The 16,282-nt window shown below is 44.6% G+C and overlaps 1 protein-coding gene across 1 annotated transcript; it reads right to left on the bottom strand.

Moving 5' to 3' along the window:
* Positions 1-8,264: 8,264 nt before the first annotated feature.
* Positions 8,265-13,131, bottom strand: LOC115116199 (carbohydrate sulfotransferase 1-like). Its single transcript, XM_065011286.1, has 2 exons — positions 12,735-13,131; positions 8,265-10,192 (listed from the first exon to the last, which is right to left on the bottom strand). The coding sequence occupies exon 2, from the start codon at positions 10,141-10,143 to the stop codon at positions 8,866-8,868; it is 1,278 nt and encodes a 425-aa protein (XP_064867358.1). The 5' UTR covers positions 10,144-10,192; positions 12,735-13,131; the 3' UTR covers positions 8,265-8,865.
* Between the last annotated feature and the right edge of the window lie 3,151 nt (positions 13,132-16,282).

Below are 16,282 nucleotides of genomic sequence, written 5' to 3'. Positions count from 1 at the left end.
GCCTTGTGATAGTAAAAACATTTTTTTAATGAAATTGTTTAAGGAACTTCATGGTAAACTAACTGAACTAGAACTTATTATGAGAGGATATTATGTAATGTCTTAGGGATGTTCTTGGTTTACTGGGGTAAGTACTGGTGCTGCAATGACACACTGATAAAACAGGTACAGTTCTTTGTGTTGTTGCGTAGACAATACTTTTCCCCTAGTTCCTTGTATTAGTAGGGTTACTACTCCTATAAAGCTACTCTCAATGCCGGTTTCCCCCCATCAACACCACACCAACAATGTTGCAGGAGTCATAAAAATAGTTAAACAATCTTCTTAAATGCAAAAACCCCTGTGGCATGTTATTTTAACTGGTCCATTTGAACACAGATGTAGGATATTCATTTGATCACTCTTTTGTTGCTGAGAATTTTCCTGCACAGCAAGAAATCGCAAACTTGTAGTGTTTTCGAGGTTTAAAAAGGCTTCTCAAGTTTGTAATTTACACTTTAGAATGTCAGACTTGATTTGCCCTAATGAAAAATGTATCAGCCCCTACGAAACCTGACTAATAATGCATCAGCCCCTACGAAACCTGACTAAAAATGCATCAGCCCCTACTAAACCTGACTAATAATGCATCAGCCCCTACTAAACCTGACTAATAATGCATCAGCCCCTACTAAACCTGACTAATAATGCATCAGCCCCTACGAAACCTGACTAATAATGCATCAGCCCCTACGAAACCTGACTAAAAATGCATCAGCCCCTACTAAACCTGACTAATAATGCATCAGCCCCTACTAAACCTGACTAATAATGCATCAGCCCCTACGAAACCTGACTAATAATGCATCAGCCCCTACTAAACCTGACTAAAAATGCATCAGCCCCTATTAAACCTGACTAAAAATGCATCAGCCCCTATTAAACCTGACTAAAAATGCATCAGCCCCTACGAAACCGGACTAATAATGCATCAGCCCCTATGAAACCGGACTAATAATGCATCAGCCCCTACGAAACCTGACTAAAAATGAATCAGCCCCTATTAAACCTGACTAAAAATGCATCAGCCCCTATTAAACCTGACTAAAAATGCATCAGCCCCTACGAAACCGGACTAAAAATGTATCAGCCCCTACGAAACCTGACCTAAAAATGTATCAGCCCCTACTAAACCTGACTAATAATGCATCAGCCCCTACGAAACCGGACTAAAAATGTATCAGCCCCTACGAAACCTGACCTAAAAATGTATCAGCCCCTACTAAACCTGACTAAAAATGCATCAGCCCCTACGAAACCTGACTAAAAATGCATCAGCCCCTACGAAACGTGACTAAAAATGCATCAGCCCCTACTAAACCTGACTAAAAATGTATCAGCCCCTACTAAACCTGACTAAAAATGTATCAGCCCCTACGAAACCTGACTAAAAATGTATCAGCCCCTACGAAACCTGACTAAAAATGTATCAGCCCCTACGAAACCTGACTAATAATGCATCAGCCCATACGAAACCTGACTAAAAATGTATCAGCCCCTACGAAACCTGACTAAAAATGTATCAGCCCCTACTAAACCTGACTAAAAATGCATCAGCCCCTACGAAACCTGACTAATAATGCATCAGCCCCTACGAAACCTGACTAAAAATGCATCAGCCCCTACGAAACCTGACTAAAAATGCATCAGCCCCTACTAAACCTGACTAAAAATGTATCAGCCCCTACTAAACCTGACTAAAAATGTATCAGCCCCTACGAAACCTGACTAATAATGCATCAGCCCCTACGAAACCTGACTAAAAATGCATCAGCCCCTACGAAACCTGACTAATAATGTATCAGCCCCTACGAAACCTGACTAAAAATGTATCAGCCCCTACGAAACCTGACTAATAATGCATCAGCCCCTACTAAACCTGACTAATAATGCATCAGCCCCTACTAAACCTGACTAAAAATGTATCAGCCCCTACTAAACCTGACTAAAAATGTATCAGCCCCTACGAAACCTGACTAATAATGTATCAGCCCCTACTAAACCTGACTAATAATGCATCAGCCCCTACTAAACCTGACTAAAAATGTATCAGCCCCTACTAAACCTGACTAAAAATGCATCAGCCCCTACTAAACCTGACTAAAAATGCATCAGCCCCTACTAAACCTGACTAATAATGTATCAGCCCCTACTAAACCTGACTAATAATGTATCAGCCCCTACGAAACCTGACTAATAATGCATCAGCCCCTACTAAACCTGACTAAAAATGCATCAGCCCCTACTAAACCTGACTAATAATGTATCAGCCCCTACGAAACCGGACTAAAAATGCATCAGCCCCTACGAAACCTGACTAATAATGTATCAGCCCCTACGAAACCTGACTAATAATGTATCAGCCCCTACTAAACCTGACTAATAATGCATCAGCCCCTACTAAACCTGACTAATAATGTCCATGAATTATAATCCGTATAATAATTCCCATTTCCTGTTACTGCAGGAAATGGGGGTAGATGCACTTGATTCAGCAGTCCCAGCTCCGGGAAGGCAAAGTCTTACTATTTTCAACCATTTTCTGAGTCTGAAGGTAGAACTTCACCTGGCCAATCAGATAGCTCATTTAAAAATGTAAGATTTCAAAACGTTTAAAACCACGACTAGAGAGAAACTCAACCAATTGAGCAAAGGACTGCTGTTTTTTTGAGTAAGTTCATGTTTAAGTTGTTATTCATCACTGTCAACACTTTGTTCAACACTTTTATAGCCATAAAATGGGCGTTATCCCTACTTCCACTCATGCTACTGTAACGGATGTGAAATGGCTAGCTAGTTAGCGGTGTTCGCGCTAAATAGCGTTTCAATCAGTGACGTCACTTGCTCTGAGACCTTGAAGTATTGGTTCCCCTTGCTCTGCAAGGGCCGCAGCTTTTGTGGAGCGATGGGTAATGATGCTTCGTGGGTGACTGTTGTTGATGTGTGCAGAGGGTCCCTGGTTCGCGCCCGGGTATGGGCGAGGGGACGGTCTAAAGTTATACTGTTACACTACATCCAGCACTGATCTGTAATGGAGTATAGAAAAGTGTTCCCATAAGCTTGAGTTGCTATTATTAGCACCTTGTCTCTTTTTTAATATCAAGGAATATTTCACTTTCTCTGGTCATGGGATTAACAACATGAACTGGTGCATGAGTTACCCCATCAGCTGGAAGACTGTGTCCCCTTTTCCTCAGCGGAGGGAGGGAGGGAGGTAGGGAGGTAGGGAGGGAGGGAGGGGGAGGGTGGTGAGTCGGGTAAGAGGCAGCCTCACAGCTGCTCCCTCCCTTCCCTCAGACAGATGAAGGCCATCAGTCTAGTAAAAAAGCTCATGATTATTCTCACTCAGCTGTGAATCACAAGTAATACAACAAATGATCTATTACCAGTGTGATCATAGAGCTACATTAGAAAAATATCATTTCAAAATGATCTGAGAAGAACAACATTGGCAGGACAATTCAAGCATATCCAATATGCAGAGATGATGTATTGGGCCCATACCTTATACACTACTGCACAAACCTCATTGCTACAGAACTGTTTATAATTGGTTAATGTTGCATAGGCTTATATTTAAATAAAGTCTGAGGGGTAGATCTCGGCTTGCATTTTGATTCAGAAAGTGATCTTGACTCAGAGAGTGATCTTGACTCAGAAAGTGATCTGGATTCAGAGAATGATCTTGATTCAGAAAGTGATCTGGACTCAGAAAGTGATCTGGACTTGGTTGAACAGGTTGGTGATACATTGCTGTCGGACATTCACAGCGTGAGGACAGGTGAGGATGTAGCACAGCAGACACTCAGGAGTCAGCGGGGCAGCAGAATCAATCATTCTGGCTGCACAGACACAGGCACACACACACACACACAGACATGTACACACACACACACACACACACAGACACAGGCACACATACACACACACACACACACACACAGACATGTACACACACACACACACACACACAGACACACACACAGACACACACACAGACACACACACACACACACACACACAGACACACTTTACTGTCTGACTGGATAGCTACGCACACACACACACACACACACACACACACACACACACACACACACACACACACACTTTACTGTCTGACTGGAAAGCTACACACACACACACACACACACACACATACACAGACACAGACACACTTTACTGTCTGACTGGATAGCTACACACACACACACACACACACACTCACACTTTACTGTCTGACTGGAAAGCTACACACACACACACACACACACACTGTCTGACTGGAAAGCTACATTGCTCTAACCACGGGACAACTTGCCTTGCTAGACCATGAGACATAAAGACTCTATTGGAGTGGACTGGACACTAAATATAATGTTGGATTGAGGAACATTCCGATGATGTATTCATGTGTAATTATGACAAGCATAGCCATGTGTGTGACGTATGGCTGCACAAAGCACGGCATTGAGGTAGGAACTGTCAGTGCCTCGCCATCGGTCGTACATGTCATCAGTCAACAGGTAAACTCGGCTGTTGAAGATGATGGTGGCCGTTCCCAAAACTCAGGAATGTCTCCTTCACTGCACCACAATCCCCCAAACTCACCATGCTTGTGCACCTGGTTATACAATATTGAAAATCCTTCTAGAATAAAGGATGCGGTATCCCTCCTTTGTAGAGAGCTTCCCCGTGCCGTAGTTCTCTCTCCTCCATCTGAGGAGGACACCAGGCGTGCGAGTAAACTCATGCTTTTAACTTTTTGCTAGTACACAAGGCCACACGACCAAAGTCTCCCTTAGGAGTGGCGACGAGCATTGACCCCCAGGCGATGTATTGTACACAGCACACCGAGAAAAGCCCCGTGGCAGCTGAGCTGATCACTTCACAGTCACAGCCAGTGCTTATATATACGGGGCCTTCAAGTGCCTCATATTGGATAGAATTAAGTGTGGATAGGAATGAAAGCCGTGAAGGGATTTGGTCTATTCTCTTTTAGTGGGTTTGTGAGCCATATGTTCTGCCCAGGGACACAATAAACATCACGACGGCTCAGTAGCTCACGCATGGCGCAGAACACATGGAGAGCAGGCCCTGAACTCTGGGCTAAGGTCAGGCGTATTAATACGCCTCTCCCAGCCGCTTCTGCTCAAAGAAAATAGGGCAGGCGTAATCATAATCTGCTTCAACTGTAAAATAAAGAAGTATGTTTGATCATTGCCAGCATCTGATTTGGTTACAATATATTCACAGCTCTGAGGTGTTGCTGTTAGGCTATTGGAGATGCTGTGGAGAAAATATTCTATACAGTATCAAGACTATGTAGGAGGATAACCATGTCTTGTTTTCTGCTTGATGGGCAGGTCGAGGGTCAGCTTGTGTAATTTTGGTACACACACACACACACACACACACACACACACAGACACACACACACACACAGACACACACACACAGACACTAGGAGACACTCGAAAAGCTTTCCCACCACTTCAAATAGATGCAGAATATTTCCAGTAGAAATCAGTCAATAATTTAAGAAAATAGAAACCATATGTACTTCGAGGAGAAACTACAGGAAGAGAGAGAATAAGCTGTATAGAGAAACACAAGTCTCCTGGGACTGCTGTGTGAGAAAGTGGGAGGGAGATGGAGAGAATAGGCTGTGTAGAGGAACACAAGAGTCTCCTGGGACTGCTGTGTGAGAAAGTGGGAGGGAGATGGAGAGAATAGGCTGTGTAGAGGAACACAAGAGTCTCCTGGGACTGTGAGAAAGTGGGAGGGAGATGGAGAGAATAGGCTGTGTAGAGGAACACAAGAGTCTCCTGGGACTGCTGTGTGAGAAAGTGGGAGGGAGATGGAGAGAATAGGCTGTGTAGAGGAACACAAGAGTCTCCTGGGACTGCTGTGTGAGAAAGTGGGAGGGAGATGGAGAGAATAAGCTGTATAGAGAAACACAAGTCTCCTGGGACTGCTGTGTGAGAAAGTGGGAGGGAGATGGAGAGAATAAGCTGTGTAGAGGAACACAAGAGTCTCCTGGGACTGCTGTGTGAGAAAGTGGGAGGGAGATGGAGAGAATAAGCTGTGTAGAGGAACACAAGAGTCTCCTGGGACTGCTGTGTGAGAGAGTGGGAGGGAGATGGAGAGAATAAGCTGTGTAGAGGAACACAAGAGTCTCCTGGGACTGCTGTGTGAGACAGTGGGAGGGAGATGGAGAGAATAAGCTGTGTAGAGGAACACAAGAGTCTCCTGGGACTGCTGTGTGAGAAAGTGGGAGGGAGATGGAGAGAATAAGCTGTGTAGAGGAACACAAGAGTCTCCTGGGACTGCTGTGTGAGAGAGTGGGAGGGAGATGGAGAGAATAAGCTGTGTAGAGGAACACAAGAGTCTCCTGGGACTGCTGTGTGAGAGGGAGATCTCCTGGGACTGCTGTGTGAGACAGTGGGAGGAGATGGAGAGCGAATAAGCTGTGTAGAGGAACACAAGAATCTCCTGGGACTGCTGTGTGAGAAAGTGGGAGGGAGATGGAGAGAATAAGCTGTGTAGAGGAACACAAGAGTCTCCTGGGACTGCTGTGTGAGAAAGTGGGAGGGAGATGGAGAGAATAAGCTGTGTAGAGGAACACAAGAGTCTCCTGGGACTGCTGTGTGAGAAAGTGGGAGGGAGATGGAGAGAGAAAGTGAAAGTCAGTAGAAGACTGATAAAGGGAAATATATAGAGAGATGGAGCTATACAGGATGAGACCGAGAGAGAAATAGAGCAGTGTGTGTGTGTGTGTGTGTGTGTGTGTGTGTGTGTGTGTGTGAGGGAGGGAGACAGAGAGAGAGACAGAGAGAGATAGAGGGAGAGAGTGAGAGTGAGTGAGAGTGAGTGAGAATAAGAGAGAGAAGGAGAGAGAGTGGGAAACAGAGACAGAGAGTGATGGAGAGTGGGACAGAGAGCGAGAGAGAGAGTGATACAGAGAGCGGGAGTGGGAGAGTGAGACAGAGAGAGAGCGACAGAGAGTGGGAGAGGGAGACTTAGAGCGAGAATGGGAGAGTGAGACAGAGAGTGAGAGTGGGAGAATGAGACAGAGAGAGAGCGACAGAGAGTGGGAGAGGGAGACAGAGAGCGAAAGTGGGAGAGTGAGACAGAGAGAGAGCGGCAGAGAATGGGAGAATGAGACAGAGAGAGTGAGACAGCGATAGAGTGGGAAAGTTATACAGAGAGTGAGAGTGGGAGAGTGAGACAGAGAGAGAGCGACAGAGAGTGGGAGAGGGAGACAAAGAGCGAGAGTGGGAGAGTGAGACAGAGAGAGAGCGACAGAGAGTGGGAGAGGGAGACAGAGAGAGAGCGACAGAGAGTGGGAGAGGGAGACAGAGAGAGAGAGTGAGAGAGGGAGATAGAGAGTGGGAGAGGGAGACAGAGAGAAGGAGAGGGAGACAGAGAGTGAGAGTAGGAGACAGAGAGTGGGAGAGTGAGACAGAGAGAGAGAGTGGGAGAGGGAGACAGAGAGTGGGAGAGTGAGAGACAGAGAGTGGGAGAGTGAGACAGAGAGAGAGAGTGTGCTTCCATCCCCGGACCAGAGTAGGATCACAGCCTTGTGTTCTGCATCTCAATGGGCTCAGCCACCAATCCTGATGAGCCACAGAGTGTGTGAATTTCCATATACAGCGTTATCTGTTCTGGGTAAACGGATAGAAATCACAGTCCACACTGTCCCTAAACTTGACTTAGACCTGGGCATTCACATCCTTCACTATTCAGTATAGCATTGTTTCTAAATACATTAAAGAGCCAAGGGAGTCAGATTTAGATTTGGTCATGAGTGATTTGCTTGCAGTTTTCTCTGAAAGGAAGACTATGCTTAATAAGATGAAAATATGTCTTCAATTCATAATAATTCTCTGTTTTGTTTTACCTTAACGTTCTACGTTTGAATCCCTCTCAACAGATGCTAACATTCCATTGAGGAAATGCTTCTACAAATCTGCCCCAGATACTGCGGTGGCAAGGGGTGTGATGTAACGCTAATGTCTTTACCTCTGACTGGGTTTAGGAATGTTTCGGAAGTGCTGTTTATTGGTCACCAATGGAAAACACCCCCCCCCATGGACTCAATTGTGCCATTTCCTCTTGTTCCTGCTATGGATGCTGGGTTAGTATTCATGACTTTGTTAGGAACAGATGGTTAGAGACCCTGAACGCCTGATGCTGTGATGAAACATTCATACCACTTCCTGTGGGATTTAAGCCCTTTACTCAGGGGGGGGTGTAGGTATCATGGGCTATTACCCTGCGTTGTGTGACACCCTGTCACCAGTATTCCCCGTTCCCCTTGACAGAAAGACGATCCTGGTAAAGGTTGAGTGCAACATTCACTATTTATTGCACAGTTGGTCTTGTCCAGTCCAATGTTGTCCAGTCCTATAAAAGTCTGTTGTCCTCCTGCAACGCGGACTCAGTCACCCCAGAGGGAATGGCAACATTCACTGTGTGTGGTGATGCAACAGCTGGCAGACAGGGAATCTATGAGGACGGTGCTTTGCATTTAGTTCAGATGGCTGAAAGTAAAAGTCAATGGGCTTCATTATCAAATCCTCGGGAGTTGAGTTGACATTTGTAAACTGGTGTGTTTATCTCTAGGTTTTTCTTTCTTTAAATCAGACATTTTGTGCTGTTCCTAAACCAACAAGTGAACTCCCACCCTTAGATGACTTGAAGAATTCTTAAGTTGTAGTGCAAATTTGAAATCAAAAGACAAAAACACAAACATAACCCATGAAAATTATATGGCAACATTTATAAATATATAAAACAATAGTCATCCGGGAACTATCTTTGTTAGGAAAAAGGTACAAAAGTTTTGTCCTGCACGAGTGAGAGCGACATGTTTTTCAGTTCATCAGCGGACTTTACTGCCTTATAGCCCAGCTGATGTAGTACCTTGTGACACGTGGCCTGCGTGTACTCCACCATGTCATAGGACAGTTTCAAGCGCCAGCTCTCGGCGTTGGCCGCCGAGTCCCTCACCGTACCGTACTTGTGTTTAGCCGACAGCTCGGTGCTGCCCCTAGTGTTGGTCTGTATCCACTCCTCCACGCTCTTGTCCATCGGCAGACCCAGGAAGTCATATATCTCCATGGTCTTCAGCAGAGGGTTCCTGGACAGATCCTCGTAACGCACCAGCATATACTTCCCTTTGAGCCAGTGGGGGTGGCTGAGTCCTGTGGACACAGAGCCGAGGAAGTCCTCACAAACCACCGTCAGCTGGCTGAGGTCCAGGTTGTAGGGCCTTCGCCCTGTGGCCCTCCAGATCCTCCACAGACGGTAGGTGTCCCGGAAAGTCTCGATCCGCGACGACAGGATCCCGCGAGGGTCGCGCACCAACTGGATAACCTTGATGTTCAGCCGTGGATCCTCCACCAGCGCCCGCAGGTCCCCGATCTCCGGCACACGCACAACCTTGATCGCCACGTGCCGCTTCTCGCGGCAGGCATCGGCCGCCAGGGTCATGTTGAGGGAGGCACACTTCTTGACGCAGTCACCCTCCTCTACATTGGCATCGGTGGGTCCAAAGGCATCACACACGGGCAGCGAGCATAGCGCCCGGCTGGCCCCTCTACGGAACAGCTTGTCCGTGGTGTGGTTGGCCGGCGCCGGCTTAATGTAGCTCTCTAGGAAGTAGAGGTCACAGCCGTAGAGGCTCCGCAGGAGATCGCGACTGGCACCCAGCATCACCCTGCGGTCGGCTGCATTGCGGCTGTGAGATAGCCGAGGGATCAGAGTGGTCTGGACATGGTAGAGGGGCTCGAATAGGTAGAAGATGTCAGCATGCTGGTTGAGCAGCTGGCCCACGAAGGAGGAGCCGCTGCGCGTTGTAGCCAGCACCATGATGTGGGTCTTACGGGAGGCGTTGAAGCTGAAGTAGGGGTAGTCGTCGCAGCCGGCCCGCCCCTCTATGGGGGACTCTGTCTCGGGGCCTCCCAGGAGGCCACAGTTCTGGGGGCTTGGCACGGGGCAGAGCTGGAAGGGCTTGGAGGTGAGAGTCCGGATGGCGGTGTACTGGATGGCGATGGAGGCCAAGGCCAGCAGGATCACTGCCTTCCAGGAACATTGCATGGCTGGGCCACTTCATTTAGACGCCGGCGGTCAGAGCCAAGTCATATACCTGAGGTGGAAGGAAATAATGGTTACACTAGAGAACAACGGAGTAACCCTGCTATTGATGCATATCATTGTACTATAGCCTCTAATAAAGAACTGAACGTGCAACAGTTGTTGTGAAGTGTATACAAGTTATGTAATGATGCATGCATCAAGTGTGAAGTGTGTCAGTGTAGTGTGTTCTGTGTCAGTGTAGTGTGTTCTGTGTCAGTGTAGTGTGTTCTGTGTCAGTGTAGTGTGTTCTGTGTCAGTGTAGTGTGTTCTGTGTCAGTGTAGTGTATTCTGTGTCAGTGTAGTGTGTTCTGTGTCAGTGTAGTGTATTCTGTGTCAGTGTAGTGTATTCTGTGTCAGTGTAGTGTATTCTGTGTCAGTGTAGTGTATTCTGTGTCAGTGTAGTGTATTCTGTGTCAGTGCAGTGTGTTCTGTGTGTTCTGTGTCAGTGTAGTGTATTCTGTGTCAGTGTAGTGTATTATGTGTCAGTGTAGTGTATTATGTGTCAGTGTAGTGTGTTCTGTGTCAGTGTAGTGTATTCTGTGTCAGTGTAGTGTATTATGTGTCAGTGTAGTGTATTCTGTGTCAGTGTAGTGTGTTCTGTGTCAGTGTAGTGTGTTCTGTGTCAGTGCAGTGTATTCTGTGTCAGTGTATTCTGTGTCAGTGTATTCTGTGTCAGTGTGTTCTGTGTCAGTGTATTCTGTGTCAGTGTAGTGTATTCTGTGTCAGTGTAGTGTGTTCTGTGTCAGTGTAGTGTGTTCTGTGTCAGTGTAGTGTATTCTGTGTCAGTGTAGTGTATTCTGTGTCAGTGTATTCTGTGTCAGTGTAGTGTATTCTGTGTCAGTGTAGTGTGTTCTGTGTCAGTGCAGTGTATTATGTGTCAGTGTATTCTGTGTCAGTGTGTTCTGTGTCAGTGTATTCTGTGTCAGTGTAGTGCATTCTGTGTCAGTGTAGTGCGTTCTGTGTCAGTGTAGTGTATTCTGTGTCAGTGTATTCTGTGTCAGTGTAGTGTATTCTGTGTCAGTGTAGTGTATTCTGTGTCAGTGCAGTGTATTCTGTGTCAGTGTATTCTGTTTCAGTGTATTCTGTGTCAGTGTAGTGTATTCTGTGTCAGTGTAGTGTGTTCTGTGTCAGTGTAGTGTGTTCTGTGTCAGTGTAGTGTGTTCTGTGTCAGTGTAGTGTGTTCTGTGTCAGTGTAGTGTGTTCTGTGTCAGTGTAGTGTATTCTGTGCCTCTGCTTTCTATGTGACCTCCAGCGATGCGCCAGATGGCTTTCCCTCTGTTGTGGCTTGTTGCTTCTACTGAATAAGCTGATATCAAAAGTCTCTTATGTCCACTGAATGCTCAATCACTAATGTACCGTTAGTTCACCCTCCACTAATCTCTGCCCTAAAGGCAGGGGTTGAGAGAGAGAGAGAGAGAGAGAGAGAGAAGAGAGAGACAGATAGAAAGGAAGAGAGAGAATCAAGCAGCCAGAAATATAAATCAAAATGAATTGTTTCTCTGACCAGCTAGCTTTTGTAATTGAAATAATATGTCTGTGTAGAGGTGAGTGCAGAATACCATTCACAAAGACATGTAAACCATCCACAGTATCACAACGTTCTACGGTTTGAATTCATGTCATAAAAAGGGGAAATCCATAAAAAAAATGAATTAACATGACAATTCAAAAGGCTTTGTGTGGCAGTGATACATTATGTAGGATAAATGCCTTTGTATTTCTGTACAAAACTGTGATCGCTCTGAATGGTAGTCAGTCACTACAATCAGCATTCATCATCATCAGCTCAGGCTCCTCTTTCGGGGCGCTCAGTTCCGCTCTGATTCCACCTCAACCGAATTCACATTGTTACACCGGGAACTAAAACCCAAACGCTGAAAAATATAGACTTTTAAAATGTAACGACTTTATTCCAAACTATAGGCCTAAATTAACTTTGAAATATTAAAATATCACAATGCTCCCTCTATCCCATATCACTACAGAACAATAAGAAATGTAGGACATTAGATGTCAGCGAAATAAGTCCAATGAATGGGAGGCCTAAGCATCTTTGTTTATTTATTGTTTCTGTAGATAGTGATACCTATAGCCCAGGTTATTCCTCTGACAGACACTTGAGCAGTGGACCAATATCATAAGAAATCAGCACACGATAAGAGAGCATAGACTATTACCATTGTAACAACGCATTAAACACCGCTTTGCCACTATGTGGTTGGAATAATTGCGCCACCTGTAGAAAAGTGATGTTTTAAACAGCATGCGACTGGCAAGTAATGTCTACCGACAGAGCTAACGGTTTGTGTCCGTCTGTGCGCGCGGGGACGCAGGGTAAGCTTCTCTGATGCATATACGCTAAATATAAACACGTCATGCACCACAACCAACTAACCAAACATAATGGAAGGCATGGATTGAATATCTGTAAAACAATAACTTTATCCACATATTGGTACATGTTTTAAATGAACCCACCCTGCTGCAATTAGATCGCATAATATAATGGAAACACATTGAGCACGTCTGTTTCCACAGGATAGCCTAGTTACCTTATTGACGGCTGTGTTTAAGGACTGCCGTCAATCGCAAAGAAAAGTAGCAGCCGTGCGATTTTTCCAATCACCGACAACGGGTCTGGTTTCCACTAAAGCAGTATCGCCGGTACGCTCCTCGGCTTTGTCCCCGCTTCTGCCATCGGGATAGCGGAGAAATAAGAGGAATATTCTTGCGCAATAGATCCATGAGTATTCACACTTAAGAAACCATTTACAAAACCGAATAGTGTCGGGAAACACCCTACACGGAAAAAATAACTGATTGAAATGAAAGATGTGGAACACCAGGAGCTTCGTGCCTCCGTCGCGCAGTCAGGTTTCTTTCAACTGATGCGAGGAGGCTGTGTGCGTGTGAGGTAGGCTACACATGGACTGAATGTCTGGACCACCCCCAAACGCTCCTCTCTCTGGCTCTCACGCTCACACTCACTCACTCACTCAGTCACATTCAAACGCAGACTTAGTCAGGTTTTTAACCCATCAAGAACACTTGTCAGAATGTACGCAATGGCCACAATTATCCTGTTATTGGCCCCCACTGCGCCTGTTGTTTATTTGGATTAGCGTACGAGATTATTTCAGAAACTAGAGGAGATATTTGCTTTTCAAATAAGATATTAAGATGTTAAGTATATAGTATGTATAAGCTGGAAGTAGAGGACTAAGCGTTGTTGTTCACTAGTTTACTCAATTAGGTGGTAGGGTTAGAAAGTAATATAAAGGACAATATATTTAAAACAAATATGTATATATACATACATACATACATACATATACATACATACATACATACATACATACATACATACATACATACATACATACATACATATACAGTAGAGGTCAAAAGTCTGGACACACCTACTCATTCCAGGGTATTTCTTTATTTGGACTTTTTTCTACATTGTAGAATAATAGTGAAGTGAATAATAGTGACATGCAAACTATGAAATAACATGTCTGGAATCATGTAGTCACCCAAAAAAGTGTTAAACAAATCCAAATACATTTTATTTTTTAGATTCTTCAAATAGCCAACCTTTGCCTTGATGACAGCTGTCACGCCCTGACCATAGAGAGCCCTTGTTTCTCTATGGTGTAGTAGGTCAGGGCGTGACTAGGCTGTGTTCTAGTTTAAATGTTCTATGTTGGTGTTTTGTATGGTTCCAAATTAGAGGCAGCTGGTAATCGTTGCCTCTAATTGGGGATCATATTTAAGTAGCCATTTTTCCCACCTGTGTTTGTGGGATATTGTTTTGTGTTTGTGCATGTGCACCACTTCTTCACGTTGTTATTGGTTTATTGTTTTTGTTTAAAGTTTCACCAAAATAAAGATGTGGAACTTCAATCAACGCTGCGCCTTGGTTCGCTCATTGCGATGATCGTGACAACAGCTTTGTACACTCTTGGCTTTCTCTCAACCAGCTTCATGAGGTAGTCAACTGGAATGCATTTCAATAACAGATGTGCCTTGCTAAAAGTTGATTTGTGGAATTCCTTTCCTTCTTTAATGTGTTTGAACCAATCAATTGGGTTGTGACAAGGTATGGGTATACAGAAGATAGCCCTATTTGGTAAAAGACCAAGTCCATATTGTGGCAAAAACAGCTCAAATAAGCAAAGAGAAATGACAATCCATCATTACTTTAAGACATGAAGGTCAGTCAATGCGGAAAATGTCAAGAACTTTGAAAGTTTCTTCAAGTTCAGTCGCAAAAACCATCAAGCGCTATGATGAAACTGGCTCTCATGAGAACCACCACAGGAAAGGAAGACCCAGAGTTACCTCTGCTACAGAGGATAAGTTCATGAGAGTTACCAGCCTCAGAAATTCTAACCCAAATAAATGCTTCACAGAGTTCAAATAACAGACCCATCTCAACATCAACTGTTCAGACAAGACTGCATGAATCAGGCCTTCATGGTTGAATTGCTGCAAAGAAACAACTACTAAAGGACACCAATAATAAGAAGAGACTTGCTTGGGCCAAGAAACACCAGCAATGGACATTAGACCGGTGGAAATCTGTGCTTTGGTCTGAAGAGTCTAAATTTGCAAGTTTTTGTTCCATCCGCTGTATCTTTGTGAGATGCAGAGTAGGTGAACGGATGATCTCCACATGTGTGGTTCCCACCGTGAAGCACGGAGGAGGAGGTGTGATGGTGTAGGGGTGCTTTGCTGGTGACACTGTCAGTGATTTATTTAGAATTCAAGGCACACTTAACCAGCATGGCTACCACGGCATTCTGCAGCAATTCTCCATCACATCTGGTTTGCGCTTAGTGGGACTATCATTTGTTTTTCAACAGGACAATGACCCAACACACCTCCAGGCTGTGTAAGGGATATTTGACCAAGATGGAGAGTGATGCAGTACTGCATCAGATGACCTGGCCTCAACATCACCTGACCTGAACCCAATTGATATGGTTTGGGATAAGTTGGACCACAAAGTGAAGGAAAAGCAGCCAACAAGTGCTCAGCATATGTGGGAACGTCTTCAAACCTGTTGGAAAAGCATTCCAGGTGAAGCTGGTTGAGAGAATGCCAAGAGTGTGCAAAGCTGTCATGAAGGCAAAGGGTGGCTACTTAAAGAATCTAAAATCTAAAATAGTCTCAACGTCAACAGTGAAGGAGCAAGTCCGGGATGCTGGCCTTTTAGGTAGAGTTGCAAAGAAAAAGCCATATCTCAGACTGACCAATAAAAAGCAAAAATTAAGAGGGGTAAAAGAACACAGACACTGGACAGAGGAACTCTGCCTAGAAGGCCAGCATCTCGGAGTCGCCTCTTCACTGTTGACATTGAGACTGGTGTTTTGCGGGTACTATTTAATGACGTTGCCAGTTGAGGACTTGTGAGGTGTCTGTTTCTCAAATCAGACACTCTAATGTATGTGTCCTCTTTCTTAGTTGTGCGCCGGGGCCTCCCACTCCTCTTTCTCTTCTGGTTAGAGCCAGTTTGCGCTGTTCTGTGAAGGGAGTAGTACACAGCCGTTTCCAGCTACAGTAGTCATTTACAATATTAACAATGTCTACACTGTATTTCGGATCATTTTGATGTTATTATTTGCTTTTCTTTCAAAAACAAGGACATTTCTAAGTGACCCCAAACTTTTGAACGGTAGTGTATATATATATATATATATTTGGGGATTGGAAGTGATGCAGACAATTGCATTGATGGAAGCTACAATCTATCTGCATTTTTAAAGCTGATTTACCCCTAAACATTTTTTTATAATATATATTTAGATGTTAAAATCGTATTTTAATATTTTGTTTTTAATTGTATATGGTACTTCTGATGCATGGATTCCCACAGTGACTTCACATATTAACATTTTGTTTAAGGTGCCATTTTATTTATGCAATCCAAAAACATGTTTGACTGTTTCGGTTTGTGACTGGGACTCAATTAATATGTAAATGCTTCCTAAATATGGAGGCGAATGGTTTAGTAGAATCGTTGACTTACACCTACAATGTCCCCTGCAACTCTCACACATTACAGAGGGCTAAAATACATCTGATAGGTTACATC

Source organism: Oncorhynchus nerka, linkage group LG27 (assembly GCF_034236695.1).
Source record: "Oncorhynchus nerka isolate Pitt River linkage group LG27, Oner_Uvic_2.0, whole genome shotgun sequence".
In the NCBI taxonomy this organism is placed as follows: domain Eukaryota; kingdom Metazoa; phylum Chordata; class Actinopteri; order Salmoniformes; family Salmonidae; genus Oncorhynchus; species Oncorhynchus nerka.
This window is presented reverse-complemented; position numbering and strand designations above follow the sequence as displayed.